Source organism: Scleropages formosus, chromosome 23, assembly GCF_900964775.1.
Source record: "Scleropages formosus chromosome 23, fSclFor1.1, whole genome shotgun sequence".
NCBI classification, from domain to species: domain Eukaryota; kingdom Metazoa; phylum Chordata; class Actinopteri; order Osteoglossiformes; family Osteoglossidae; genus Scleropages; species Scleropages formosus.
The window spans coordinates 172,612-186,250 of NC_041828.1; the positions used below are offsets into that span (position 1 = coordinate 172,612).

At 52.0% G+C, this 13,639-nt stretch overlaps 1 protein-coding gene across 1 annotated transcript; it reads left to right on the forward strand.

The window, feature by feature from the left end:
* The first annotated feature begins 1,509 nt into the window (after positions 1-1,509).
* edn1 (endothelin 1) lies at positions 1,510-5,219 on the forward strand. The gene is made up of 4 exons (XM_018747854.2): positions 1,510-1,685; positions 1,891-2,020; positions 4,200-4,343; positions 4,571-5,219. Exons 1-4 carry the CDS (start codon positions 1,625-1,627, stop codon positions 4,584-4,586), a joined length of 351 nt encoding a protein of 116 aa, XP_018603370.1. The 5' UTR covers positions 1,510-1,624; the 3' UTR covers positions 4,587-5,219.
* Positions 5,220-13,639: the final 8,420 nt, after the last annotated feature.

Consider the following 13,639-nt stretch of genomic DNA (forward strand, 5'->3'; position numbering starts at 1 on the left):
CTATAAATAAACAGTCAACAAACACACAGACAGTAAATATTACAACAGACAATATTAAATGAATATATAGATATACATATATAGTAATGACCTGTGTTACTGTGTTTGGGCAGGAAGATTTGTTTATTGTAAATTGTTGCATGATGGATAAATTGTAAATAAAGTGTTCAACCACTGGGGCCACTTCTAGGGAAAATGATGGGGCGATCGTGTTTGCTAGTGGGAAGGAGAGAGAGCCTGGGGACGCCAAGCAGGCGGGGAAGGATGACTTTGTGCGCAGGTCCTTGAGGAAACGGGGTCCTTGGACTGAGAGCATTATTTTCCTGTGTGCCGGTGTTCTAATAAAATGTTCCTCATGAACTCTGCCTGTGCGTCCTTCTTCGCCCCAAAACCAGAGCGCCACGCGCCGCATTATATTGTAACGACCCGCATTACTGATTTAATGTAAATAGTTGCATTGTGGGAACTCTGTAAATAATGTCTGTAACCGCTGGGGCCACTTCGGGGGGAAATGGTGGGTTGACTGTGTCTGCCACTGTGTTGAGAGAGCTTATGGGCACTAAGGCAGGCTGGCTGCAAGCGCAGGTCCTGGAGGAGAAGGGGTCCTCAGACCGAGAGCCTTATTTCCCTTGTGCTGATGTTCGAATAAATCGTTCATTATGAACGCTGCCTCCGCGTCCTTCTTCGCCCCATCCAAACCCACGGCGCTGCGTGCCACAATATACTTATATACAGCAGAGACAGACATGAGGTCAAGTCCTCGAGTGTCGTGGTGAAACACCTCATAGTTCAGTACTTTCAACTTGGAGTGGATGTTTTTAGACAAGAACAGTTGCTCTTTAAATCTGTGTCTGTCCATCTATCTATCCATCCATCCATCCATCCAATTTTAATAACCGCTCATCTCATACTGAGCAGGGTCGCTGTGATCCAGAGCCTATCCCAGAAGCACCGGGGGGGGGTACCGGTATGTTCTAATAATTCCTCTCAAACCTCTAACTTCCAACCGCTGCCTTGTTAAAACCGAAATTCATTTCATTTGGCAAAGTCCATCGCCACATGTTCAGCTTTTGCCTCTAAAAATGACCCTGGTATTTTGGAGCTTCTCCTTATTATACCTTGTGTAAAAAAGTGCACTCCACTTAGCCACTTTTAATGAAATCTCTGAAGTGTCATGTGGAAATGAGCTGTAGATACACACACGAATCCCATACAGCACAAGGACAAACCCCACCGGCCGCTGCGAAATCCCTTAAGCTGCGCTGCCCCCTGCTGGAGAGAAGGTGAACGGCCTGCGACTGCCTGCCCGCTCTCCACTTTGGGCTCCTGAGAAGCAGCGCCCCCTGTTGGCGCTGAGTGAAAGGAGGGTCAGGCCTGGCAGCTGGCACGTGAGCGGGGCGTGGCAGGAAGAGGGGTGGGGTCGAGTGGGAGTAGAGGGGCGTGGCCTATGGCTCCGCTTCTATATGGGCGCCTGTCCATGCGTGTGTGGAGCAGACGGGCGGGAGCGAGTGATCGTGTGTCGGTCTGCGCTCCAGTGGCTCTTCACTGTGTTTAACTCTATTGTGCTGCTTTCTCGGTGTGTCTTAAAAAACGTTTCGAGCAATACATTGGTCCCTGGGAAGAGATGGACCCGCATCTTGTTTTTACTCTGCTGTCGCTGATGTTTGCAGGCTTTTTCTACCGGGGTGAGTACAACCACTTAATATTTACATTGGAACATCCGGGACACCCGGGATGACTTGTCACTTTGATCCTTCGGCAGTCAATATATGTTGGGTAAAGTAAAGTATCACTCTGCGTAATGATGCTCGAACCCTCAGATGAGGGGTCCTCCTATGGCTGTAACTTTGATTATGATGATAATGACATCCTTCCTCACTCCTTTCTCAGCGTCTTTGGTCACCCCCTCCAGCTCCCTAGATCGCCACACCAGGTTGAAGAGATGTTCTTGTGCCACCTTCCTGGACAAAGAGTGTGTGTACTTCTGTCACCTGGACATCATCTGGGTCAACACACCTGAGTAAGTTTTCTCTCGCTGCATCATGACACACCTGAACACACCTGAGTCCATCCTCATCTCGCCAACACACCTGAACACACCTGAGTCCGCCCCCGTCTCACCAACACACCTGAACCCATCCCCATCTCACCAACACACCTGAACCCATCCCCATCTCACCAACACACCTGACACACCTGAGCCCGTCCCCGTCTCACCAACATACCTGAACACACCTGAGTCCGCCCCCGTTTCACCAACACACCTGAGTCCATCCCCATCTCACCAACAAACCTGAAGACACCTGAGCCCGTCCCCATCTCACCAACACACCTGAGCCCATCCCCATCTCACCAACACACCTGATTCCGTCCCCATCTCACCAACACACCTGAACACACCTGAGCCCGTCCCCGTTTCGCCAACATACCTGAACACACCTGAGCCCGTCCCCATCTCACCAACATACCTGAGTCCATCCCCATCTCACCAACAAACCTGAAGACACCTGAGCCCGTCCCCATCTCGCCAACACACCTGACTCCGTCCCCATCTCACCAACACACCTGAACACACCTGAGCCCATCCCCATCTCATCAACACACCTGAACACACCTGAGCCCGTCCCCGTTTCGCCAACATACCTGAGTCCATCCCCATCTCACCAACAAATCTGAACACAATTGAGCCCGTCCCGTTTCACCAACATACCTGAACACACCTGAGCCCGTCCCCATCTCACTAACACACCTGAACCCATCCCCATCTCACCAACACACCTGAACACACCTGAGCCCGTCCCCGTTTCACCAACATACCTGAACACACCTGAGCCCGTCCCCATCTCACCAACACACCTGATTCCGTCCCCATCTCACCAACACACCTGAACACACCTGAGCCCGTCCCCGTTTCACCAACATACCTGAACACACCTGAGCCCGTCCCCATCTCACCAACACACCTGAACCCATCCCCATCTCACCAACACACCTGAACACACCTGAGCCCGTCCCCGTTTCACCAACATACCTGAACACACCTGAGCCCGTCCCCATCTCACCAACACACCTGAACCCATCCCCATCTCACCAACACACCTGAGCCCGTCCCCGTTTCACCAACATACCTGAACACACCTGAGCCCGTCCCCATCTCACCAACACACCTGAACCCATCCCCATCTCACCAACACACCTGAACACACCTGAGCCCGTCCCCGTTTCACCAACATACCTGAACACACCTGAGCCCGTCCCCATCTCACCAACACACCTGAACCCATCCCCATCTCACCAACACACCTGAACACACCTGAGCCCGTCCCCGTTTCACCAACATACCTGAACACACCTGAGCCCGTCCCCATCTCACCAACACACCTGAACCCATCCCCATCTCACCAACAAACCTGAACACCCCTGACTCCGTCCCCATCTCACCAACACACCTGAACACACCTGAGCCCGTCCCCGTCTCACCAACACACCTGAGCCCGTCCCCGTCTCACCAACACACCCGAGCCCGTCCCCATCTCACCCGAGCCTGCCCGTGTTTCACCAACACAGCTGAACCCGTCCCCGTTTCACCAACACAGCTGAACCCGTCCCCGTTTCACCAACACACCCGAGCCCGTCCCCATCTCACCCGAGCCTGCCCGTGTTTCACCAACACAGCTGAACCCGTCCCCGTTTCACCAACACAGCTGAACCCGTCCCCGTTTCACCAACACACCCGAGCCCGTCCCCATCTCACCCGAGCCTGCCCGTGTTTCACCAACACAGCTGAACCCGTCCCCGTTTCACCAACACAGCTGAACCCGTCCCCGTTTCACCAACACACCTGAGCTCACCCCCATCTCACCTGAACCCATCCCCATCTCATCAACACACCTTAGCACACCTGAATTTTGATACTTTTGATACTAAATGTTTACATTTATGTGACACTTTTTTTTTTTTTTTTTTTTCCTCCAAAGTGCCTCACAATGATTTACCCAGCTGTATAGCTGGGCTATTTTTACTGGAGCAATTCATAATAAGTTCTTTGCTCAATGGTACTACAGCTGGGCATGGGATTCAAACCTGCAAACTTTGGGTCTAAAGGCAGCAGCTCTGACCACTATGCTACCAGCTGCCCCGTTGGCTTGTAGGCACAAGATACTAGTAGTAGTAGTAGTAAATCTGTCGCTCTTCTGCAGGCGCATCGTCTCCTATGGACTGGGCAATGCTCGCGCTTCCAGGACAAGGCGCTCACGCGCCCAACAGCACAGCACACGCTGCCTGTGCGCGAACACAAGGGATCACACCTGCGCAGCGTTCTGCATCTTGGTGAAATCATTGAGGTAGAAGCATAATATTATCGTTGCTAATGTCGTTATTATTATTACTATTACAACGGAAAGGAGTTGGGTGGTAAAGGAGACTTCAGACAAGTGTAAGAAGGTTTACGTGTAGTAGAGAAGAGCTGAGAGGAGCGAGAACATTGTCCGAGAGGTGTGCGTGTGTGCGTGTGTGTCCAGTCTTGCTCACATGCCCTGATAGCACTGCCTGTTGTTTTCGGGAACCCCAGGACCCCCACTCGCTGAGGCCAGCAGTCATGACTGGGCCATAACTTGGCCTTCCCAAGGCCTCGAATTGGGTGCCTCGATGCTCGTGGAGAACCAGGGTCGGCCGAGGGTCTCCGTCCCCTGCGTGCCCCCGCCACCCCCCCCCCCCCCCCCGTGGGAGAGCCAATGGCGAGAGGCTTTGGTGCTCCTCTCGTCTCCAGGACGACGGCGCCACCGCCACCTTCTTGCAACCTGAGAGGGGCCTCTGGGCCCAGGAACACCAGGCAGCAGCAGCGACCATCCTCAGTGCTCCTTGGGAGACAGAGCGCACGCCTCGCCTCCCTGCCGCAGGGCCGCGGGTCGAGCCGCAGGCGAAGAACGGCTTTGACCGAAGATCATCGACCGTTTGTTCAGCCTAAGTGAACCGCCATTGCTGTCGCCGTGTGTCTTTTTCCTTTGCTGTAAATGATTTAAAACAATTATTCCATAATTGAGCTGTGCAGCATAACAGTGTCGATTTGGAAAATGACGCTTGTCTCACCGCACCACAGCCCACCGGAGATGTTACACGTGTGTTGTGTCGGGGAAACGTTGGTCTCGGAGTGCAGTCTCGTTTCTCTCAAATGTCCACGTTGCTGTCCGGAAGCAGACAAAGCAAAAGGAAATAAAACAGCGGCATGAAAATGTGTTCTCGCGCTGTGTTCCTCTGTCCTGTGACCGTGGAGGCTGAGTGCGCCAGCAGCTGGAGTAGCGGTCAGCGCTCCTGTTTTGTGTTTGTGCTCTTAGGAAGGAACAGACGTTGTGGCTCGTGTAACATAGGAGTGTTTCTCTGCACCTGGGTGTGGAGTCCACAGCGTGTGCGCGTGTGTGCGTGCGTGTGAGTGTGTGAAAATGCGTGCGGCACCAGTCTGGTGTCAGCTTCAGTCCCAAGTCTTCATGAGGGCCCTCCTCACTGAGAGCTCTGGCTCTCGTGGCAGAATTTTCTAGATTCTTCTTCTAGTTTCCTGCACCTGAGAAATACAGGGAGTCTGAGGGACCTTTTATCCAGTGAGGATGCAGAAGAGCTGCTCCGTGCCTTTACCTCGAATCCGTGACTCTAAGGCTCCGTTAACCGGCTCACCGTAGGGGACCGTGTCCAGCCTACTGTCACTGGAACAGGGACATGTGACCACGTGACAGCGGCTCTGTCGTCGCTACACTACATTTACAGTTACATTTAGAGCACATTCTAGGCCTTGTAAGAGTCCGATTCTGTAATCTGCTCCAAACTGAACTGGAATCCAGTGTAGCGACGACAGAAGCGTTGCTTCCGGTGACACAGTGACAGTCCTGGCCGCTCAACCATTGGGGGCCCCTGATTTGTCGCTTGACTTTCATACCTAAATGCCAGAGAAGAACAAAAGAAAAAGGGGTGTGTGTGTGTGTGTGTGTGTGTGTGTGTGTGTGTGTGTGTGTGTGTGTGTGTGTGTGTGTGTGTGAGTGAGATTCTTTCCAGGAAAAAACCATCACGCTTCATTCCCAAGAAGAAATTCCTGGAGGTGCTGATTTCCCCCCCCACTATGGGTGTGTCCAGACCAGTCGAGCCCTGTTTTCACCGTCTCTCCCTGTGGATTGAAGCAGCTTCCAGAAAAAGTCCTGCGCACTGTGCCGCCGCCGTCGTGTCGGCGTCCGGGTCGGTGCCCCGAATCTAAGAGCCTCGTACCGTCGCACCAACGAGCCGTGTGCTCCGAGACAGAGGACTGCTGCTGCGGTCAGGGTGAGACCGATCGTGAAAGGAGGAACGCGAAAGAGGCCACCAGGCTGACCGTCCTCACGAGGGCAGGAGAAACACCGGCGACAAATTACGTGAGTGCAGAGAATCAGACTGCTGTAAAAAATGGGAAAAAACGAAACAAGTCGCCAAAAATCAGTGAATGAGGGATCGGAGGAATTCCGACCGAAGTCGCTTTTCCCGTGAGGAAGGCGACGGCAGTGGTGTTGGGACACTTTGTGACCATATCATGGATCTGAGAGTAGAGGGTCTACATGTGAGACAGGAGCGCACACACACACACACACACACACACACATATATATATATATATATAAACACACCACACTTTGGTGAATGACACAGAACCTAGAAGGTGGAAACGAGCTTCTCCAGAACTTCACTGGAGATCTGGAGCTCGGAAGGCTGCCAAGGCTGCAAAAAGGGAACGTGGAGGAGAAGCAAAGCAGGAAATGACACCGACATCGTTATACTCACACTGGCAACTGCTCTGTTACCTGCACCGTGGTGTTTCACTGCCACAAAATACATGCCCGTGTTTGAGAAGCGGTATTGGGAGGATGGAGGGCCAGGCTGGTGGCGGGGCGGACGCAGCATTGGAGGGATTAGGGTCATCACACACACACACACACACACACACACACAGCTGTTCACATGTCGCTCCAGGTCCCTGTACTCGCTGCCACCGCACAAAAATCACACAAGGCTCTCAGGAATGTGAGTTGTGTCCCAGCCCAGCAAGGCCTGGCAGGCCCTGTTTCCTCTTCTCTTCTCTGACGAAGCAGTGACCCGGAAAAATGCCGTTCAAAGCAACAAGTGCGAAAGACGGTAATGGCAGGGTGCGGGGTCGAAGGTTAAGACACCAGCGGCCGGGGGGGTCTGAGGGCTAATGCGCGCCGGGTGCAGGACGTTCGCGTTGCATTCAATTTGCTCTCTGCGGCTTGCAAGCCAAGTGACAGCAGGCTGCCAGCGGCCACGGGTTCGAAAGCATAGCTCCTGCCACGTTAGCATGTACGAACCTCAAAGGCTCGTAACCATGGGCGGACCACAGTTTACCTCTTCTGCACTTGACTCTTACCGTGCACAAAGTGTAACGATTCCTGCCGCTTCCCACACTGGCAGGATCCCTTCGCTCCTGGGCTCACGCGACCCCGGTCACTCCCGAGCGCCTGACAGGCACGAGCCCCAAATACAATTAAGGGCTCCATTACGCCTGGCCCGAGGTGCAGCGTGATGACAGATGGGGTTTTACTGGGGTAATGTGGACATTGATGGGCGGGGGGCAGGAGGGGGGCTGACAGATGGGTGGGCTGGAGCGAACGCCTGGGGAGCACAGCCGATGACAGACGTTATTCAGGCACGGATGACAGAGCCAGGAGGAGCCCGTGTGCGTGGCAGGGCGTGCAGGGAGATGGCGGAGGGCCGCGGTGACTCCTGGTGACCTTCAGAGAAACACAGAGCCGGAGGGGGGGCACTGTAGCGTTCCTCATCACAGAGGATGCGGTAAAGTACCAGGTTTTCTCGGGTGCAAAAAAGTGCAGATTCATAAAGTGCATAAAAGATGAAACAGGCTCTCCTCTGTCCTGTATCCTGTACCCCGTGGTCTGTACCCCGTACCCAGTACCCTTTGCCCCAGCAGCGAGCTCTCATTGCACAGCCGTTTCTCTGCGTTCACTGTGGTACAGCGGTGACTTTCTGCACCTCAATCATCACAGCAAAGCAGAAACACCCCCAGCAAACGAGCCCTGTGCCACTTGGCAGCCGATAGTTTGCATGAACCCGGGTGGGAAATTAGCGCAAGTTAAGAGCTCAGAACGGCACTGAAATGCTGTGCAAGATGACGGCGTGTGTGATGCATCACACTAAAACCTGTTTCTCACATGCAGTGACAGTCACACACCTTTACATTTATGAGACACTTTTATCCAAAGTGACTTCCAATGAACTCTACATAGTATTATCAGCCCACACACCTTACTCATTACAGTAACTTAGGCTGCTAGATACACTACTTACAGCAGGTCACTCATCCAGACATCAGTGGAACACACTCTCTGTGTCACTCACACACTATGGGTGAACCTGAACAGCATGTCTTCAGACTGTGGGAGGAAACCAGAGCACCCAGAGGAAACCCACACAGACACAGGGAGAACATGCAAACTCCACCCAGACTGAGCTGGGATCAAACCCACATCCTCTTGCACCACCCAGGAGCTATGACACAGCAGCAGCACTACTAGCTGTTCCACCATGTCACCAGCTAGGGTTTGGTTCCAATATTCACTCCACACCCATTTCAGACTGAGTGCACTGGGAGACTGAGCTCCAACACCTGGAAGCACCGGAGTCTCCTTGGAGGTCAGAGAAAAGTCAAAGCTGTCGAACCTGGATGATAAAAGACACACTACATGGTGTCATATATTACGCTTAGTTTTGTTCATAGTTCAAATCCCCAAACAAATAAGTATGTGAGTGACTCATTAATTCCAAGCCATGTAAATGCTCTCTGTGTCCCTCAGAGCTGCTGTATCCCTCCCACATTCAAGAAGGGTCTCAAACCCATCTCTTTGACATCTACTTCTCTCCTGATCTCCTGACAGATCCATCAATGAGTCCAACACCATCTGCTATGATTATCTATGTATTTGCTGTTTGAATGTCACTTCTATAGGAGCTACTGGAGGGATGTAAGTAGTGTATCTAGCAGTGTTAGTCACCGTGGTGAATAAGGTGTGTGTGCTAGTAACACTACATAGTATCCGTTGTAAGTTGCTTTGGAGAAAAGCTTCTGCTAAGTGAATAAATGTAAATGTAAATGTGAACCAGCAACATGGTGGTGTCAGACACACAAACTGTGTGTCCATAGTCCTAGATTGTCAACTGTGATTTGTGCATCACTTTGGAGAAAAGTGTGAGATAAATAAAGATGTAAATGTCACTTGCGCACGACGCCGCCCTGCTGCACACAGTGAAAACCGCAGTGAGGTGAGAAGATGAAGCTTCTCCAGGCCACGGGAAGCGAGGCTGAAGATACCGGAAAGTGAGGTCTAAACAGGGAGAGTCGCCTCCAGTTCCCAAACGGCAACGCTGTCCCTGTGCCAGAACACCGCACGGGTCGACCAAGGGACTGAGAGAAGCCCCTTCCCGACAAGGACGCCTCGAGCGTTTCTGTGACACGTAAACGTGATCGGGGCCATGCGGGTAAACGAGGTCTCTGACTGTAAACTTTACCAAACCAGGTCAAAATGATTCCATGGCCGGCGCGGAGACCAAGGTGAAATCGAGGGGACGCTTAGATCCTCCAACTGAACAGCGTCCGCAGCGGCTGGACCGCAGTCGGGCTTCCCTTGCTGACTATGCAGACGTGCCACGTAACCCTCAAAGGTCCACAAGTTCCCCAAGGACGGCAGGGCCAAACTCATATTGATACGTCAGATTTTTCCTCCAACGGTTTCCGTTTTACCGCGGTGGAGCGCCACGCACGCGCCACATGAACGATCCTGGGACCGTACCGTGTTTGTTTGGCTCGCTGCGGTGCTCCACGCATCTATAGAAGCACTTTGGTCCCGTTTTCTCCTCCCCGCACCTTCACACCTGCATCTATCTTGTGTTCCCACACACCAATGATGGCGCCTGCGACCCCTTCTGAGTTTCATGGCCAAGAGCCAAATGTTTCCAGGAACCGTGTGCAAGTGGACCGCTCTCTCTCGGTAGCACCGAGGGGAACACACGCTGTTTACTTCCCAGGTCCAAAGAGCGAACACAAGGGCCGCGGACGGGCAGCATTGTGACGGGAAACAATGGTGCCCCGGAGCCGCAGGCACAGGCACTGTCAGAGCGCGGCAATAACAGGAACTTGGGCGCAGACGCTGCGCTGGGCTGTGCTGCGTGCGGTCGACCTGATAAGAGCCACGATGGAAGGAGCCCAAACATTGTTCCCTCAGTTACAGCTCAGGAAAAACAGGCAATGCTCGGCACAGGATTTAGAACCCAAAAATAACGTGATCCCGTGGAAAAAACACAGTGGTGACGGCAAAGAGCTCAAGATGAGACGTGGAACCAGGGAAAGCCCAAGAACCTGAGAACATGAGAACCTGAGAACCTGAGCCCTCTTCTCCAGCTGCTGATCTCCACGATGTCCGTGATCTCCTGGGCACGAAGCTCAGCGTGCACCTTCCTGCCTGCAAGGCTGCCAGGCTGCGGTTTGTAGTGAGAACGGTGATGAGAAGAGCACCACGCACAGCACAGCTCGGTGTCTGAACCTGCTCGACGAGCTGCTCAGGCATTCGGCAAACAAACAAACAAACAAAGCAAGGCAAACGGAGACGCCGACTACCTCTGCCGGACGTACTCCAGGGCACGTGCAGCTAAACTTCTCCGCAGTCTGTGTGTGTGTGTGTGTGTGTGTGTGTGTGTGTGTGTGTGTGTGTGTGGCCCCTTCCCTCGGTCCCACTTCATCCAGCAGCCGAAATGATTCAGCGAAGGTTCCCAAAAGGCACGTTGCTGAGGGACTGTTTTGCTTGCTGGTTGCATAGGTGTAGCAGCAGATATTGACACCGATCACCTTGGTTACCCAGGACATTCAGCAACATGAAGGCAATTTTAGAGCTGTTGAAACTCATCTGGCATCAACGGAACGGAGCTCTGCTCTCACTTGTCTCCTAGAGGGCATGGCCTTACAGGGACCGCAAATATACATTAATTATCATGCATATGGCACATGTACGAGCGCCGCCTGTCCCTGGCACCGTGCCCACCTGCCGTCACCGGCCTTCAGGTCACATTCAGGAATGCACTGCTCGTGTTATCCCTTGTTCTTGCTGGAATCCAGCAGCAGAAGGACTGCACGCTTTTGAGGAGCTTCTTGAGGAGCTTCTTCATCTTACTTCTTACCGAGCGTAGCGCACACCGCACAAATGAGGTGTGGACAGCTGGGCGGCTGCCATGGAAACGGCAGCATGTGCATAGCATGTGGGTAAATAAAAGGCAACATGGACAGGTCAGGTGGATGAGTCCAGTGCCGGAAATGCCTCCAGAGACACGCCAGGTGCACTGGGCCGCTCCGTCCACAGTCTCACGACGGCAACAGAGCTGCAGCGCCCTTGAATCATAAGCGATGAAATGAGACGACATGTATGTGACCTACAAGATGAGCGCAGAGCAGCCCACACACATAGCGATCAGAGCGTGTGGCCTGCAGCTCCGTTCGTCAACATCACGTGTCCAGTGTCTGTCAACACCGAAAGAGATTTGCAGTCACTCCTCGGTGGCCTCAGCATCCCCACTCAAGCCCATCCGGAACACCGCGAACAGGCAGCCTCTTCAGGACCAGCGGCTGTCGCCCCCCGTAGAGCCGACAATCGGCCCTCGGTCAGAGCCATAGAGTATCCGGTGGACTCAGCAGAACCGTAATCAAGCTGCAGAGCCACTCAGTGCATATTGTGAACAGAACACTGAAAACGAAGTCCGTTGGTGTAGATGTGCAAGAAAAAAAAAGAGTGACGTTGCCTTTTCATCATGGGAAACGCAGTGTCATTTATAGCAGCCAGATGGAGTTGATTCTTGCATGTTGTTGTGAACAGCAGTTTCCCTGCATTCTAACAAAACATTTGATTATTAGATGTTTGTACTTTCATTTGCATTTGAATGAGTGTGGAAAGTGAAAAATGCAAAGTTGGAAAAATGATGTTTATATACAGTGTCTTCAGAAAGTATTCACCCCCTTGAATTTTTTAAATATTTTATCCTTATTACACATCCACATTTCAATGCATTGAAATACTTTTTCATCATTCACTAGCACAAAAAAAAATCTAATTTATAAATCAAAATTTGTTTTAATCCAGGGGGCGCGATGGCGTGGTGGGTTGGACCGGGTCCTGCTCTTCAGTAGGTCTGGGGTTCGAGTCCCGCTTGGGGTGCCTTGCGACGGACCGGCGTCCCGTCCCGGGTGTGTCCCCTCCCCCTCCGGCCTTACGCCCTGTGTTGCCGGGTAGGCTCCGGTTCCCCGTGACCCCGTATGGGACAAGCGGTTCTGAAAATGTGTGTGTGTGTGTGTGTGTGTGTGTGTGTGTGTGTGTGTGTGTGTGTGTGTGTATTTTATTCCACATTTGTTTCTCCAGAATGAAAGACTTAGATTTCTCATTTACAAAAGTAATCACCCCCAAGTCAATACTTCATACATAGTCCTTTAACAGCAGTTACAGCTGTGACTCTTCTTGCGTATGTCTGTATGAGGTTTGCGTATCTAGATTTCGTTATTTTTGCCCTCTCTTCAGTGCAAATTTGCTCTCTACCAAATCAGACGCAGAGTGTCGGTAGACAGGAATTCTCAGCTCCTACACAGATTTTCAATTGGATTCAAGGCTGGGCCATCCCAGATCACCAGCCATTTTTCAGTAGATTTTGCCATGTGTTTTGGTTCACTCTGCTGCTGGAAATGGCCTAAATGTAGATCTCTGGATAAAACATTTTCTCCTCAAGAATTTGCCTACCTTTGGCTCCATCCATGTTGCCCTTGACGGCAACACGCTTTCCAGCTCCTCCTGCTGAAAAGCAACCCCAGAGCATGATGTTGCCACCACCATCCTTGATGGTAGGGCTGGTGTTACCTGGGTGTTGGACTCTATTTGGTTTCTGCAACTTTAGAGCTCAACTTTAATCTCTAGACTACAAGTCTACGTAGTCTTATAGAGTACTACATTTTCTTTCAAAAAGTTGCAGGTTTTGCCACATGGCTTCTAGAAAACTCCAGGCATGAATTAATGGTGACCTTTGTTAGAAGTGGCACCCTTCTAGCAACTTTCCCAAAGAGACGAAATCAGTGAAGAGAATCTGTTGAAGAGATTGTTGATGTTTGGACAGTTTCTCTGCTTTCAGCCAAAGAACTCTGACACGCAGTCAGCGCTGTAGACGGCCTCGCTCTCACTTTTCTGACAATTGCCCTTCTTGTCCGATTGCTCACTTTGTTCAGGCAGCCTGACCTTGGTGGTGTCTGGTTTGTGTGGATTCTAAATGAACGCAGGTGTACCTTGTCAGTGTATTTAGTCATGATTATTGAATACTCATTTTAGGCTGTTAAATCTAAGAGGGTGACCACACAGAGTGTGAAAACTGCTTGTCCTAAGTGGGGTCACAGCAAACAAACCGGAGCCTAACCCAGCAACACAGGGCACAAGGCCGCGGGTTGGAAGATATACACAGGGCAGGATGCAAGTTTGTCACAAGGCACCCCAAGCAGGACTCGAACCCCAGACCCACCACATAGCAATACCCAGGCAAACCTGCTGCACCACCATGCCCACTGAGAGTGCATACA